A 14,252-nucleotide genomic window follows, 5' to 3' on the forward strand; every position below is an offset into this window, starting at 1 on the left:
AGAGAGAGAGAGAGAGAGAGAGAGAGAGAGAGAGAGAGAGAGCATTATGTAAAATGTGCTACAATAACAAACAGGTTGAGAAAAATTAAAACATTGTATGAAACACAAATAAGAAAAAATTATCCTGTGCTTTACGTCGCGTAACAGCAGCAGCAAAAGTAGTAGTAGTAGTAGTAGTAGTAGTAGTAGGAGGAGGAGGAGGAGGAGGAGGAGGAGGAGGAGTTTATGTGAGCCCCTCTATTTTTCACAGCGGCGCTCTAATCTAGCTAAACTGGTGTTGTGAAGTGGTGGTGGTGGTGGTGCAGGGCGGCGGGCTCTCCCAACATATGGCTGGGCTCTCAACACAGGCGTCATCACCTGCTTCTCGGGTACCACTTTTTAACTAGTTGTGGGGCGCTCCAGGTGTCGGCCCGAGCGTCCCCATACAACCTGTTGCCACACTCTCCTAACCGCCGTGCACATCCATTGAACTGCCACGCACATACTGTCAGAGGCCACGCACGGCTCCCTAACTGTCACCCACACTACTAAATGCCGCGTACGATTTCCTAACTGGCACGCATGATTTCCTAACAGCCACGTATCCTCCTTAAACTGTTGCGTACAGCCGACGCCCGAAACGGTTAAGGTTATTTAATCTTAATACCAAGTCTAGCCTCGTGACCGATGCTGGCAGGCTATCAAGACCAATTCGAACGACATAACATCATTTCTATCTATGGTATCATGACAATTACATATATATATATATATATATATATATATATATATATATATATATATATATATATATATATATATATATATATATATATATATATATATGTAAGATAAGCGTTATAAGCATTTTGAACTCCATCCGTAGTTTCACCTCCCATTGTCTACGTGTCGGTGGAAGTGGAGAGTGGGTTCCGCGACGTAGAGCTCTTTAGGGCTTTAGATCAGCACAATTTTCAACCTGAAGGAAGCGCTGCCGCTCAGGTGAGGCCACGAAGACATGAGGGTCACAGGATGAAACGCCTCGGGTGACAGCCAGAGGGAATACGATAACAATCACATTGATAAGTGAATATGTAATCTATCTCAGACTTTTGTTAATGAAATGTAAAAAGTGCTAGATTTATCTCGTATTGTACCTGCGCTACTGGTACCGACATCAGTTGCTGTGTCAGGTGTAGCGCTGTATTGTCTAACTCTCGCTACGGCAAATTGAATTCCCTCCTTGTAAACGTTTATGTTAATGAGTTAAACTGACTTTTAAATTATTCAAAAGTGGGCTGCTACATTACCGGGAAACACGTTAATAACTTCTCTTACACCGATGATCTGGCCATTGTGTGCCCCAGTGCCCAATGCCTTAATGAATTGCTTGTTATATGTCAGCAGGTTGCCCACACCCACCATATAGTGACTACCACTTCGGACCCTATTCGGGACCGGCATCTCAGTGGATTTTTTTTTCTTTTTGTTAGATTTTTGTTGTCCTTGGCCGGTGTCTCTCCTACATAAAAAAAAAAAAAAAAAACTACTAATTCCGTGTGCATGCACATAAATCACAAATCTTCTAAAATACGCAATTCCCCGGAATTTCCGTAAATAGCATAAAGCTGGATTGCGTAGATTCATTCACATACTTGGGTCACATTATAACAAAGGACTTCACAGATGGTGATAAAAGGAAGGAGATAAGGGACTTTGCAATACCAGATGTAAAATGTAGCTTATCTAAGAGTTTTTAATTCATTCTAATGCTGCTTGCTTTGGTGTCGCTATGAAGTCGCCACTCTGGTTAGGTTACGAGTAACATATACTGATATTTCAAGAAGGTTGCTGGACGTGCCCCGTGGGAAAGTGCTTCAAGAATGTATGTAACGGCGCACGTCATGACTTTGCAAGAATTTATCAGAATTACAACCTATTACTGTATGTCGCGGGTGGTGGAGTCGTCGAGTGTTTTATTAATCGTATCTGAAAAATAGTGATGTGATTTATAGATGCAAGTTATGGCAACATGGCACGACCTGTTGTGTGTGGACACAGTTAATCATTGTCTTGATCATAATAGTTCTTTTATTTGTCATTTTTTTTATTTTTTTAATGTTTTATGTCTCATGTTTTATGTTTGATATTTTTTTTTATGATTTATTGTGTGGTTATTGCCTCTCTGCATGCACTTTGTCTTCTTAATAGCCTTTCACACTTTATACATATGGCTTTAAGCTGAAATAAAGATTATTATTATTATTATTATTATTATTATTATTATTATTATTATTATTATTAAATAAATTTTGTACTTTTAAACTCTGGATAATCCTTTTCGGACTATACTCTTTGGGGACTGGCACCCTCGTGGGACCTTTCTTTGTACTTTTCTGTTGTCCTAGGTCAGTGTCCCCCTTACATTAAAATAAATAAATAAATAATAAATAATAATAATAATAATAATAATAATAATAATAATAATAATAATAACAAATAGATAAATAAAAAGTAAAAAATAAAAAAATAAATAGTACACGGGGGATGCACGCAATCACCTAATCACTCTCATTTCTTGACCTGTATTTCTGAAATCGTTGGTATCCCTGCTACATTTAACAACTGGGCCATATTTTGAAATCATTCTCTCACTGAGTTAGGACTTACAAGTATAAACGCTCTAAGCCTAAGGCGTCTTACCGCGACAGTCTTTGACAAAATTTAGGGCATTTTCTTCTTTCTTTCTTTCTTTTCTTTTCTTTCTTTTTATGTGTGTGGTTTCAAATGCTCTTCCATCACTAGTTCAATAGGAAAATGGGATTCTGGCGCATTACAGGCCTTAACCGGAGACTGGGGCCCTTATTTTGACTCGCAATGTTCTCTCGTGGATATTTTCTAAGGGCACACGGGCACACATATAATAGCTGGGTCTGAAGGATGTTTTCCCCACTGAAAATGCACAATCCTTGTTGAACTATCATTATGGAAAAGCCCAGTAACTTTCATGGATCTTGTCATGTTTTCGAGATAAAACACCAGCACTTTTACGAGGAAATGAAGCAAGGAGGATGATAAACTACATTAACAAGTGTTTTACTTTATGATTGGCGTACAGTGTGATAAGCTGCAGAAATACGTAGATGCTAGAGACATCTGGTATGAATTCACTAAGGTCTCCTACAGCCTCAGTGAAGCTGAAACTATTTGTTTTTACGATACGTTTCATCAGCTTTATTTTTGTTAGACTGTCGTAGCCAGGGAGAAAATGTGCACTGGATTTGATAAATAAAGCACTACTGCGTGGCATGGAAACTATGATATGATGGGCGAGGCTTAGTGTGGGAAAACTGGGAAAACTAGCTCGATGAGAGGGGCTGAGCTTAGGAAAACTGAGGAAATACAAGCGGGGGAAGGAGAGGCAGGATAGCGAGTCAGGGAGAATAATAAGACACAGGCTTAATAATGTGCTCTGCCTGAGTCGTGTGATTCACCTACGGTCGTCTGCTGGTCACCCAGTCAGCTACGGAAAGAGCTCAGAGCTCATAGTGACCGATCTTCGGGTAGGACTGAGACCACTTACACACCACACACCGGGACAGCGAGGCCACAACCCCTCGGGTTACATCCCGTACCTACTTGCTGCTAGGTGAAAAAGGGCTACACATTAAGAGGCTCGCTCATTTGCCTCGCTGCGTGTGTTCCCTTTCCTGTGCTTTTCGAGTGATGTGTCATTGTTCTGTGCTCTACCGTAAACGGATCTCCCTCATCCCTCAGAAAAATTTATATATTCAAGTAAATTCTGAAACTCCCTACCCTTCTGTATTTCCTCCTGCCTTTGACTTAGCTGTTTCGAGCGGAAGAGTTCAAGACCCTTGCCCTCAAAATTTCGGTAACTCTTTTGACTACACTTCTGGGGACTGGCAGCTTCAGTGAGCCCCCTTCTTTTTTTTTTTTTTCTTTTTCATATATAGCTTTCTAGTTGCCCTAGGCCAGACTCCCATCTATCACGAAAAAATAAATAAATAAATAAATAAACGAAAGAAAGAAAATGTCAAAACTTGTTGAGATATGCCGCCGGAACATTTGAGAACATAGTCCCAAGGTTCGGTACCCACGCCACTCAGCAATGACTGATAACTTTACAGACTCCATATGGCTGAGCAGCGGAGGTGAGGATTTATCGGTCATTATCTATCTCGCGTTGGTGTCCAGTATTGTGTCAGACGTTCTTTCCTAGAGAGCCGCATCTGGCATAGTCTCCCTCCCATCCTCCCGTGCCGCATCTGGTGGTGGGAATTCCCTGAGATGGAAGAGAAAGATTGGTAAATGTGAGAGTTAAAATTTGTCATAAATGTTAAGGGAAAAGCAAAGATAAAATACATGTCAAGAGAAGAAGAAAGGTAAAAGACATGTTCAAGGAAAAGAAAAGATACAAGACCTAAGTTTAACGAGAAAAAATCCCAGTTAGTAGAGGAGATGGACAGGCAAAGAGATAAGTACATGGATGGATAGCAGGAGCAGTGAGAGGAGGAAGAAAGACTGGACACTTCCTGCTAATGACGGGAGGGGAGGCCTTGCATTCCATATTCGTCATCATCCCAAAGGGGCGTGGCATTAAGGTAAAGTAAGGTAAGGGACAGCTGAATGATGGGGCATTTTAGCTTTATGATGAATAAATGACATGCATAAAAAAGAATAAAATAAATAAATAAATAAATAAATAAAACAAAGTGAAGTAAATAGATTAATAAAAGAAAATTAATTGTGGAAAATCCAAAAAACTGCATTTTCAAATATTTCATCTTATAATTTCGACTTCATTGGATAGGCTTTAATGGAAGTAATTTATTTATTTATGTATTTATTTACTAGAATGTTTTTTAATGATTTTAGTGATCGTTTAGCTAGTATTATATTTCATCACTGGGAAAAATATCGCATGAGAGAGAGAGAGAGAGAGAGAGAGAGAGAGAGAGAGAGAGACCCGTAATCTGAAACGCTTTGCTCTCTCACCACGACTATTTTCAAAGAGCACTAAGATGATTAGCAACGTTCTCAAGAGTGTTTATCTTATTATTAGTGTAGGAATCTTACTAATATGTCACTATAATCGTAAAAACACCCTTAAAAATTCGTGCAATTTCAGTTAGAACCTTTTGAAAATAGTGGAGGTACGGCCCAAGAGTGTTTCTAATTATGATTCAGAGAGAGAGACAGGGAGATAGAAACGACACACATTCCCGCGATCCTTCGTTCCTTGTAGTTTGATCCTAAAATGTACACGTGAGATGGGTAGCCATTAGTTTTGTGAGGGTATAGTGTTTGAATAGCATGACCAAACTTCTGCATATTCACCTTAAACATTCTCAAAACCCTTCATGGACATAGGTAGTTGCGGGGTGTCTTTGCGTCAGTCCTCCCTGAAAGGTTCAAAGTTCTCTCTTTTCTCTGCTCGCTGTAACCTGTCAGGCGGTCTGTCATGGCACTATCTGTCAAGAGAGAGAGCCAGTAGACAGAACAGAGGCAAGGACTAGTGAGCTTGGTAGGTTCTTAGCAAGTCAATAGAAGGAGCATTAAGAGAGGGAGGAGGAGGAGGAGAAGAAGAAAAAGAAGAGAAAATAGAGGGAGAGCAAGAGGAAAATGAAAATGAGAATTATTTTGTGGCCTTTGAAAATAGTCCTTACCAGAGAGAGAGAGAGAGAGAGAGAGAGAGAGAGAGAGAGAGAGAGAGAGAGAGAGAGAATGGCCTGAGGGAAGCTGGAGGAAAATTACAAACTTTGGGAATGAGGAAATAAAATAGCTGACAACTTTCTTTCCCATTTTCAACATGGTTATGTTTTGTAATGTGTTAAACCAATCTGCTAATAAACTAGCCAATCACTTAATTAACCCTTTGTCACCAACTCCTTCATCACTAGATGGCAGGACTTTCAAACAAACCGCCAGCTCTTCACGTCCACAGTAATGGAATAAATACATGCATTGTACCTTGAAAGTGAGTAATATCTTCTTATGAACTAATGTAATTAATCGTACACCTTTCCTTTTAGTGACTGAGCTTAGGTAACCGTATAAGTAATATAATCTTAAAGTCCAAGATCAAGACCAGTGACATGAGAGCTGCTGCTAAGATCCTGCTGTCACGTCACCACACCACAGGGCATCACCTCGCATCACTACAACCTTTCAAGACTGTACCAAGCTTGCATCCCACACTCGGGTCCCTCACCGACAGGACATACGGTCTTCCTTCGTCAGCGGCAGCCCCAGCAGGTGTGTAGCTGTGCCCATGTGTTGGTGTGGGCGGCACGTTGGACAGGTAACAGGTGTACCGGTCCCCAAGTGTTTGTAAAAGTCAGGTTTGCTCAGTACATGCAAAATCGCCAGTTAACACCTAAGTCATCATCCAAAACCTGTCCCAATGTTTAACCAGGATCCCAGTTTGTACCCCAACTTGTGTCCAAATCTTGGCCTAGCCCTGGAAACCCCCGCACATAGCGCTGCCCAAGATTGGTTCGGTGGGACTTTCCTCAGAATCAGAACCATGCAGCCTCTAGTTAGGGGATCGTGGTAGGTGTGGTAGTTGTCAGTGCCAGAGTCAACAGGGGGCTTTGCAAGGTTAAATAGAGTATGGACAGGATGATGGGTGGTTGGTACAATTTGTCTTACAACAAATGCACTATATAACTAGCTTAATGACTGTTAAATATTCATACAATCAACTCGTCACAATTTGTTTTTTAGTCCTTTTGTTTTTTCAAGAATTAAGTCTTGCTCTCCAACTGTTTTTTGCTTCCGATGCCAGTTTTGCAATTTTGGAGCAGATCATGGTCATAAACCAAATACACCAGATGTGTGTGTCTTATACAGGGACTGCCACCACATGATGGTCTGATGGATTTTTATGGCTTCCTATATATTCTTAGTGGTGATCTTACCTGGTTTTCTTACCTAGTAGGGCCTCACGAAGCAGTGGCCAGCCAAGATTGGATTTGAGAAAGATAGCCCAAGAAGTAACATATTCCAGTCGGGCTTAATTAGATTGTCGTATTTTTAACTCCTTATTTTATTTATTTACTTATTATTTTTTTTGTTATTTGTCTATAATGCCTTTTGGTAATTCAGCAACTCTTCTCTATTGGGGGATTGGAAGGTTGAGCTCATATATTGTTTGTGGAGGTTTAGTTGGTTGGCTGCCGTCCATGGTGAAAAGGTAGATTTTAAAGCAATGCCTGTAGAAGCATGTGCTATCCCCAGACATCCCAGATCTAATTGTCATCAAAGATATAATTGATATGAAGCATGTGGTTGTTCTGCAGTCACTTGGCTAACTTCCAGCAGGACTCAGACTTGGGTTACTGAGATCTCAATGTCTGAATGTTGATCACCTGACCAGTGCCTCCTCTCATAGGATAACAGTGTCAGTTTAGTGGTAGTGGTATGTGGCTAGACTAGGACAGAAATTTGGCATTTTGAATCATTGTAGTGTGATTGCCATTCTGAATATACTAAAATACATAAAATTAGTATATTTTTTTTGGCCATAAACTTTAATTTGAAATAGCAAAATATCATAGTTTCATAACAGATCCTAATGTTAGACTGTTAATGACATTTCCATATATTCTAAAACCACATACAGCTTCTCCAAACCAGCAGCTCACATAGGAGGTGGTGGTGGTGGGGTAGTGTTTGGCATTAGGTCATGAGATTGTGGCAATAGTTTGACACTGGTGTTAGGTGATGGTGTCAGCAAGGCACATTTATTAGATAGTGGTGGTATCAGATTGTTAGGCCACAGCAAAACTTCCACAATGTGAGCTATTTTCAAGGCTAATGTAAAAACATAATTGAGAATTGACACTGGTTAGCCTCTCAGTACTATACCATGAGTTTGTACTGGTGAGCCTCTAAGATAAGCACAGCCATGGATAAAGGCAGCAAGTAGGCAGTGCATGGCTGTGAGTGTTGTGATGGGCCTTAGAGCTTCAAGTAGATGGAGGAATTTTTCAGAATGCAGATGAATATTAAACAAGGATGCCTGGTCATCATTAAGATTAACACTTTCATTGTGATGTGTAACAATTCACAGCACAAAAAGCAATTAATGGAATATATAATATAAACACCCATAAAAAAGAAAGGTATAAAAAAGAATAGGTTTTGTAATTTCTAGCCAGTATAATGCTTGGAAGTGGCTGTAGAGTGAAAAGAAATGTCCTAGAGTGGTTGGTGATTAGGGACAAATGTACCAAATAGTAGTGAATGGGTCAAAGGTAGCAGTCCACTCCAAGCTGGTGTGTGGCCCTGCTGTGAATTAACTGTTGTTGTGCAGCCTGGCGGGGTAATGCACTGGAGAGGGTTAGTACTGCTAGTAGAGACTTGCCATACCCCTTATCTGCCTATGTATTGAAGTAGTGAGGTGATGAGCCAGTGTGTGAAGTCAGTATGTCAGTGTCATCAGGTAGTTTTTTGACACCAAGCAGGGATTGAAAGTAGGCCTGATGGCTTCTTGCTGCTTCCTTTGTCTTCATAAGTTCTTATATTCTTCACTGTGAGAGGCGCTCTCTCCTAGGTTTGAACCCAATGTCAGGAGTGTTGTGTTAGCATGCTTGTTATGACTTACTAGCATCCAGGCCATATGGTCAAGATCTGAGTGATTTTTGGCCAGCTTCATTCATAACTCATTGGATGGAATGAGGGAAGCCATAGATGTGCAGTAGGCATAGATTCAGGAATGCTGATTGTATGGTGTATATTCATCATTTCCATAGCAATTTATGCATTTTCTTCTCTCATTTTGCAAACAAGATAATGTAATGTTTTATGGGACTGATAAAGCGGAGGATTTTGTGCTGAAAGAATGATTAGAGCTATTTGTGCTGTGTGATGTGACAGTTGACATTTGCTTGAAAACTATATTACATCTATCATGCATTTTCCTCATTGTTGAGTCACTCCCTTTAGTGTGCACAGTGACAAGATAAAATGCACAAGTAAGATTTAAAATATCCAGTTTGGTAAGAAGCAAGTGTTGTGTTGAATGCATTGTTTTCCACAATACTTATATTCATTAAGTGGTACAATTTTGTGCATGATGGTGCTTCAGGGAATGAGTTGTTTGATGATCTGATCTGAAGTTTTATTTTTAGTTAACTTTTCTCTCTATGAAGGTATTTTTTTTTTTTTCTTTTCTTTTCTTTAAAGGTTAATGTATCAGATTATATCATTTTATTTTATTTTATCTTTATTTATTTATTTATTTGTTTATTTTTAAGAATGTATCAGACCATATGCTTTCTTTTTACATATCAAGTGCAGTGTGTATCAATGATAGACATTTCTCTTTGTCAAGTTTAGAATGTATCAACTTATTTGCTCTTCTTTTTTGTACTAAGTCCAGAATGTATCAATTAATGCATTGTTCATTAATTAGTTTGGAATTCATTAATTTATATACATCCTTGATTTAATTCATAATAATAAAAATAATAAATTAATTTAGTTTTCTTTAAGTTAGGAATTTGTTAATATACATTTAATTTTTTTATTTATTTATTTTATTTTTTTTAACTAATATAGTTTTCTTTCCATTAGGTTGAGAATGTATCAGTTATGTATTTATTAATTTTTTTATTCATCTATTTGTTTATTTAGGTATTTATTATTATTTTTTTTCTACTTCTTACAAAGTTCAGAATGTATTGGTTAATTTAATAATTTCCTTTTAGCTCAGCATGACCAAGTTGATGGAATGGCTAACAGCTGCAGTGCTCATCCTAGGGCCATGGTCAGCAGTAGTCACCAACACGGTAAGTTGCTGAATGTGTCCTTTGTGCAGTCTTGTTTGCCCTTGGTTCCCTTTGTCACCCAACTTATAAGACTGTTTTCTCTCAGACTGTTTTCTCTCTCTGTGTTTTCTCTCTCTCTCTCTCTCTCTCTCTCTCTCTCTCTCTCTCTCTCTCTCTCTCTCCACATACCCTTGACTCTGATGTGGAGTTGTGTTTGGTCCATCTTCCTATGGTTTCCCCTTTAAGATTTTTTTTACATTTCCTTTGGTGTTGAATCTTCTTTGCTCTAGCTTCTGTTTGTTCCTCATTTTAACATGTCTTTTACTTTTGTGTGTTCTGTTTATTCCTCATTTTAACATGTCTTTTACTTTTGTGTGTAATCTTGTTAAAAAAAGTTTGTTTTTCCAAGTTCAAGTTTGGTTTGTTAGGTAATATTAATGTAGAGTGAAATGTTGGTTAATTTAACGTGATTAGTTCATTTTGATCCAGATAGGGATGTTAGTTTCAGTAATGGAGTTCATTTTGGTTCAGATAGTAGTGTTAATGAGATTACTCTGGTTAGTCAATTTTCATCAGATTACAGATGTTAGGCTTAATTATGAAGTTAATTTTAGTTCAGATAGTAGTGTTAGTTTTAGTTTATATTAACCATAATACCATAAGAGTGCAAATAGTTTATATTAACCATAATACCATAAGAGTGCAAATTATAAGGGTAAGGGTTTAAAAGGAAAAACAACACTTTGTAGAATATTTCTTAATCCAGGTATGGCAGTATTGTTGGTTCAGTGAGGTTGGGAATGTAGACCTGTGAAAAGTTGCTACACCCTCAAAAGAGGATGCCCTGTGCCCACTCCACACAGACTCGAGGCATCAGAGTCACATCTTTGAGATAGAGAGAGAGAGTATAATATATATATATATATATATATATATATATATATATATATATATATATATATATATATATATATATATATATATATATATATATATATTTTTTTTTTATTTTTTTATTTATTTATTTTTTTTTTCTGTCTACCAGTGTTGTGCCTTCATCAGGACTGATTTTTTCACCAAGCTTGATAAAGTTGGATTTAAAAAAGAGATGGGGGGAAATCGATTCTCAAATAATGGTGGATGAATGGAATTACTTAAAAATGAGATGGCAATGAATTGGTTCTCAAATAGTGGTACATAAATAAATGGACATTGTAATCACGTTGCTAGTGCTGATTTATTAGGGAGCTTTAAAAAAGCTTATATACATTTATGGATGAAGGTTATAGGTGGAGATAGGTAGGCATGTATCATTCAGGGATGTATCAGCCTGACAGCTTCTTCCAGCTTCCCTTATTTTATTATGTTCTTGAACAGTTATGATCACTTTTACTTTATGATCAATCTTGCTTTACCTTGCAACAGTGTTTAATGCTGCACCATAAACCTCAGTTTATCTTTATATCTTCTCTGTGGTCTGCCTCTCTTCCTCCTGCCTGGTGGGTCTATCTTCAGCATCCTCCTCTTTGCATCATGTCTTCTCTGCACACGGCCAAACCACATCAGTCTTGCCTGTCCATCTTTGTCCCCTATTTGACATATGCCCAGTCCTATGCTAAGTTTGTTTTAGTTTTTTTTTTTTTTTTTTTTTAGCTTTGTCACTCCACATGAGAATACTAATATATTTACTCCATGCATGTAATTGATGACCATTCACTGAGAACCACTGATCTCAATTCTTCACACTCTTCATTCATTACTTGTGATTGGATGTGTGACTTAACCCATTTACTTGTAGGCAAGCATTCCCATGACCAGTTTTTTTTTTTTTTTTTGTTGGTCGTAAGTCAAATACATCATGTGCCAAGAACACTTGAGACATATTTTAGGCACACTCAAAAGAACATAAACTTTCTTCAAGCAAAGTTATTTATTTAACTGATGACCTAATAATTTCTTATCTTTCTTCTTATCTTTCAAAGGATTCTTCTCCAGTTTCCTAGTGTTTAAAGTTATTAAATACATTTTGAGAGAAAAGACTAGCAACAGTGATGGTTGGTCTTAACATGCACTTCTTTGTTTGTTCAATCTCTTTACATTTCACTTGAATTTAATCATCCTTGTCTGAGGAACTGCATGTTGTGGAATTCTTGTTCATACTTTTTGTTCTCACACTTGACATATACATAATTTTCATGACAATCTTATTACATATACATTTTCAGAACTGTTAAGTTGAAATTCCTGATCATACATGCTGTCTTCTTTTGATGTACACAGTTTTCATGACAATCACATTACCAATTAGTACAGTCTAAGGTCTTTCCCAGGTCCAAAATGAGTTCACCCGCAAGTACTTCTATGAGATTCTGTTCCTGCCAGTGTTCCTGGTGGCAGTGTTTGGTGTGGTGTCAGTGGCCATCATTGCCTACAGGGTCTACACATTCAATGACTGCAAGGAGGCATCTGAGGAGCTACAGAGACAGATCAAGGAGGCAAAGGCTGATCTAGCAAAGAAAGGCCTAAAGTTAGACTAGTGCTATTTTTCCAGCCATAGTATTTTGTACTGGTGTGCACCTTTAACTTATTTGTCATGTCCTGAGTATTTTGTATTTGTGCACATGTTACCTATGGCTTAGGTATGCAGAGTGACTCCTCCATCTTCCAGGCAAAGTTTGGTTTCTTTCAATTGGGAAAGGATGGGAACAAATCAGGAAGTAAAGTGCTGAAAATAAGTTTTAAGACTAGTTGTATAAACAAGATTTGAAACTTGCAGGAATTAGGAAACTAGTTGAGTCCACAGGAGAAATCAAATAGAGAAGAATTATTACAACTCCAGTATATTCATGTTACAGTCTTGTAGCAGCAGTGTGTTGCCAGTCAAGTTATATGGGTCTAAGGTGGAGATGCATTCCATGTCCTTGTTAGTGTTTTCTTAAGAAGTTGTTTCCACTCCTTTGTTATATCCACATACAACTGCCCAATTAATTTATATGGCATCACACAGCTAAAGCTAAAAAATATGCTGCAACCCTGTGCAGCTCTCCTGACGAGACTAGACAATGGCAGGAACAACGTGGGCAATCATCTAATGTCATAATATTAAGCCCGCAGTGCTGAGCTCTTGCTAGTATAAGGATCCTACTCAAGTCCAGTTTAGAATCCAGAAAGTTTCAAGGAAATACCAGATCCATCCTATGCAGGCAGTAATATTAATGATCTTCCATGATATTGGTTTTCACTGTTATTTTAGAGCTCTATTTTTTATATAGAAAATTTGTGGAAATAAATCCATATCCATCATAATCCATATCCATATCCATCATAATTGTGTAATTAATAATAGGTATCTAAATTTGTCGTACGGTTCATTAGGAAGATAACAACGTATCTTTATTGTGAGGACCTGATGTTTCAGCTTAACTTTGATAGACTAACTTGGTACTTGGGGTGTTGGCTGTACCCCTTTGTGTTGTTGCCACCTCAACCCCAGAGTGACCGCACATGGCCTATATGTCTTGCCAAGTGTAGCAGAAGATATATAGCGTCATTGTTCTGTCATCAAACTGAAAGCCATTTAAAAAAAACATGCAGTCACTTATAACAACTTATATTTCTGAAATAATTAAGGCAAAAGATGACAGTACGAGCAAGAGAGAGAGGCGTTCATATGCCTGTTGACTGTGAATGTGACAGCAACGTGGGGACAGGAACAGCCAACACCCTGAGTACCAAGTTAGTCTGGTTCCACTTTAGTGATCTACTCTAGAGGATGTGGGAATAGCATTCAGCATTAGTACTACAACATTTTGGAAGTTGTATAATGCAAAGGGGAGCAGAAGAGGCAATGTAACTTACTTTAGGGGACAATATTTTTATATCCTTTGGCTTCAGTATTCTCTCAGGTTCATGCTGCTACCATCACTAATTAATAAATAAATGTTCAGCTTTCAGCAGAATGCCCTGTCTCAATGCTCCCATACTGCAGAGCAAAGATGAGAGTGCAGTCTTCAGCCTGTCCTGTGTTTATGAGCCCTCTGGTCATCAAATCTCCTCTTCAAGGCTCCTTAGTGCTGCCTGTGTACCCTGCTTGGCAGCTGGGACAGGAAAGATGAAAAAGCTATTGGTGAACACAGGTCTGATTTTATGTGGCCCTTATGATATTATACAATCTTAGAACTGTTAACTGGGGTTAAAATAAATACACAAAAGATTTGGTTGAAGATGTGAGCAGTTTGTGAATGTAATCATAGCAAATAGTAAGTTTTTCTGAACTGCTGGAGGAAAGTTGTAAGGTCTGTTTACAGTTAAGGAAATTATTTTTGTCTGGGAACCAGTGAAAAATTGTTGTTGAAAAACTGAAAACTCTCACCAACAATGGTGACCCTGTTTCCCATATGGATAAAATATTTCCTTGACAGTAAGTATCAACCATGCCAATCTATTCCACCAGTATGTAAACATTTATTATTGTATGCT

General features: G+C 38.1%; 1 protein-coding gene across 10 annotated transcripts in view; it reads left to right on the forward strand.

Moving 5' to 3' along the window:
* LOC135108164 (dolichol-phosphate mannosyltransferase subunit 3-like) overlaps positions 1 to 14,252 on the forward strand; it is a 131,865-nt gene that overhangs the window by 112,839 nt on the left and 4,774 nt on the right. For 2 of the 10 annotated variants that reach the window (XM_064018919.1, XM_064018918.1), the window contains exons 3-4: positions 6,075 to 6,255; positions 9,714 to 9,794. In XM_064018919.1, coding sequence (XP_063874989.1) covers positions 6,075 to 6,255; positions 9,714 to 9,794 — 262 coding nt within the window. Of the gene's footprint in view, positions 1 to 3,524; positions 3,543 to 3,971; positions 4,612 to 5,722; positions 5,978 to 6,032; positions 6,302 to 9,713; positions 9,795 to 12,103; positions 13,077 to 14,252 lie in introns of those variants that run through there. The other 8 variants (XM_064018916.1, XM_064018917.1, XM_064018915.1 and 5 more) reach the window with 8 other exon arrangements.

The sequence above is a fragment of the Scylla paramamosain genome, chromosome 16 (genome assembly GCF_035594125.1).
Source record: "Scylla paramamosain isolate STU-SP2022 chromosome 16, ASM3559412v1, whole genome shotgun sequence".
Taxonomy (NCBI): Eukaryota; Metazoa; Arthropoda; class Malacostraca; order Decapoda; family Portunidae; genus Scylla; species Scylla paramamosain.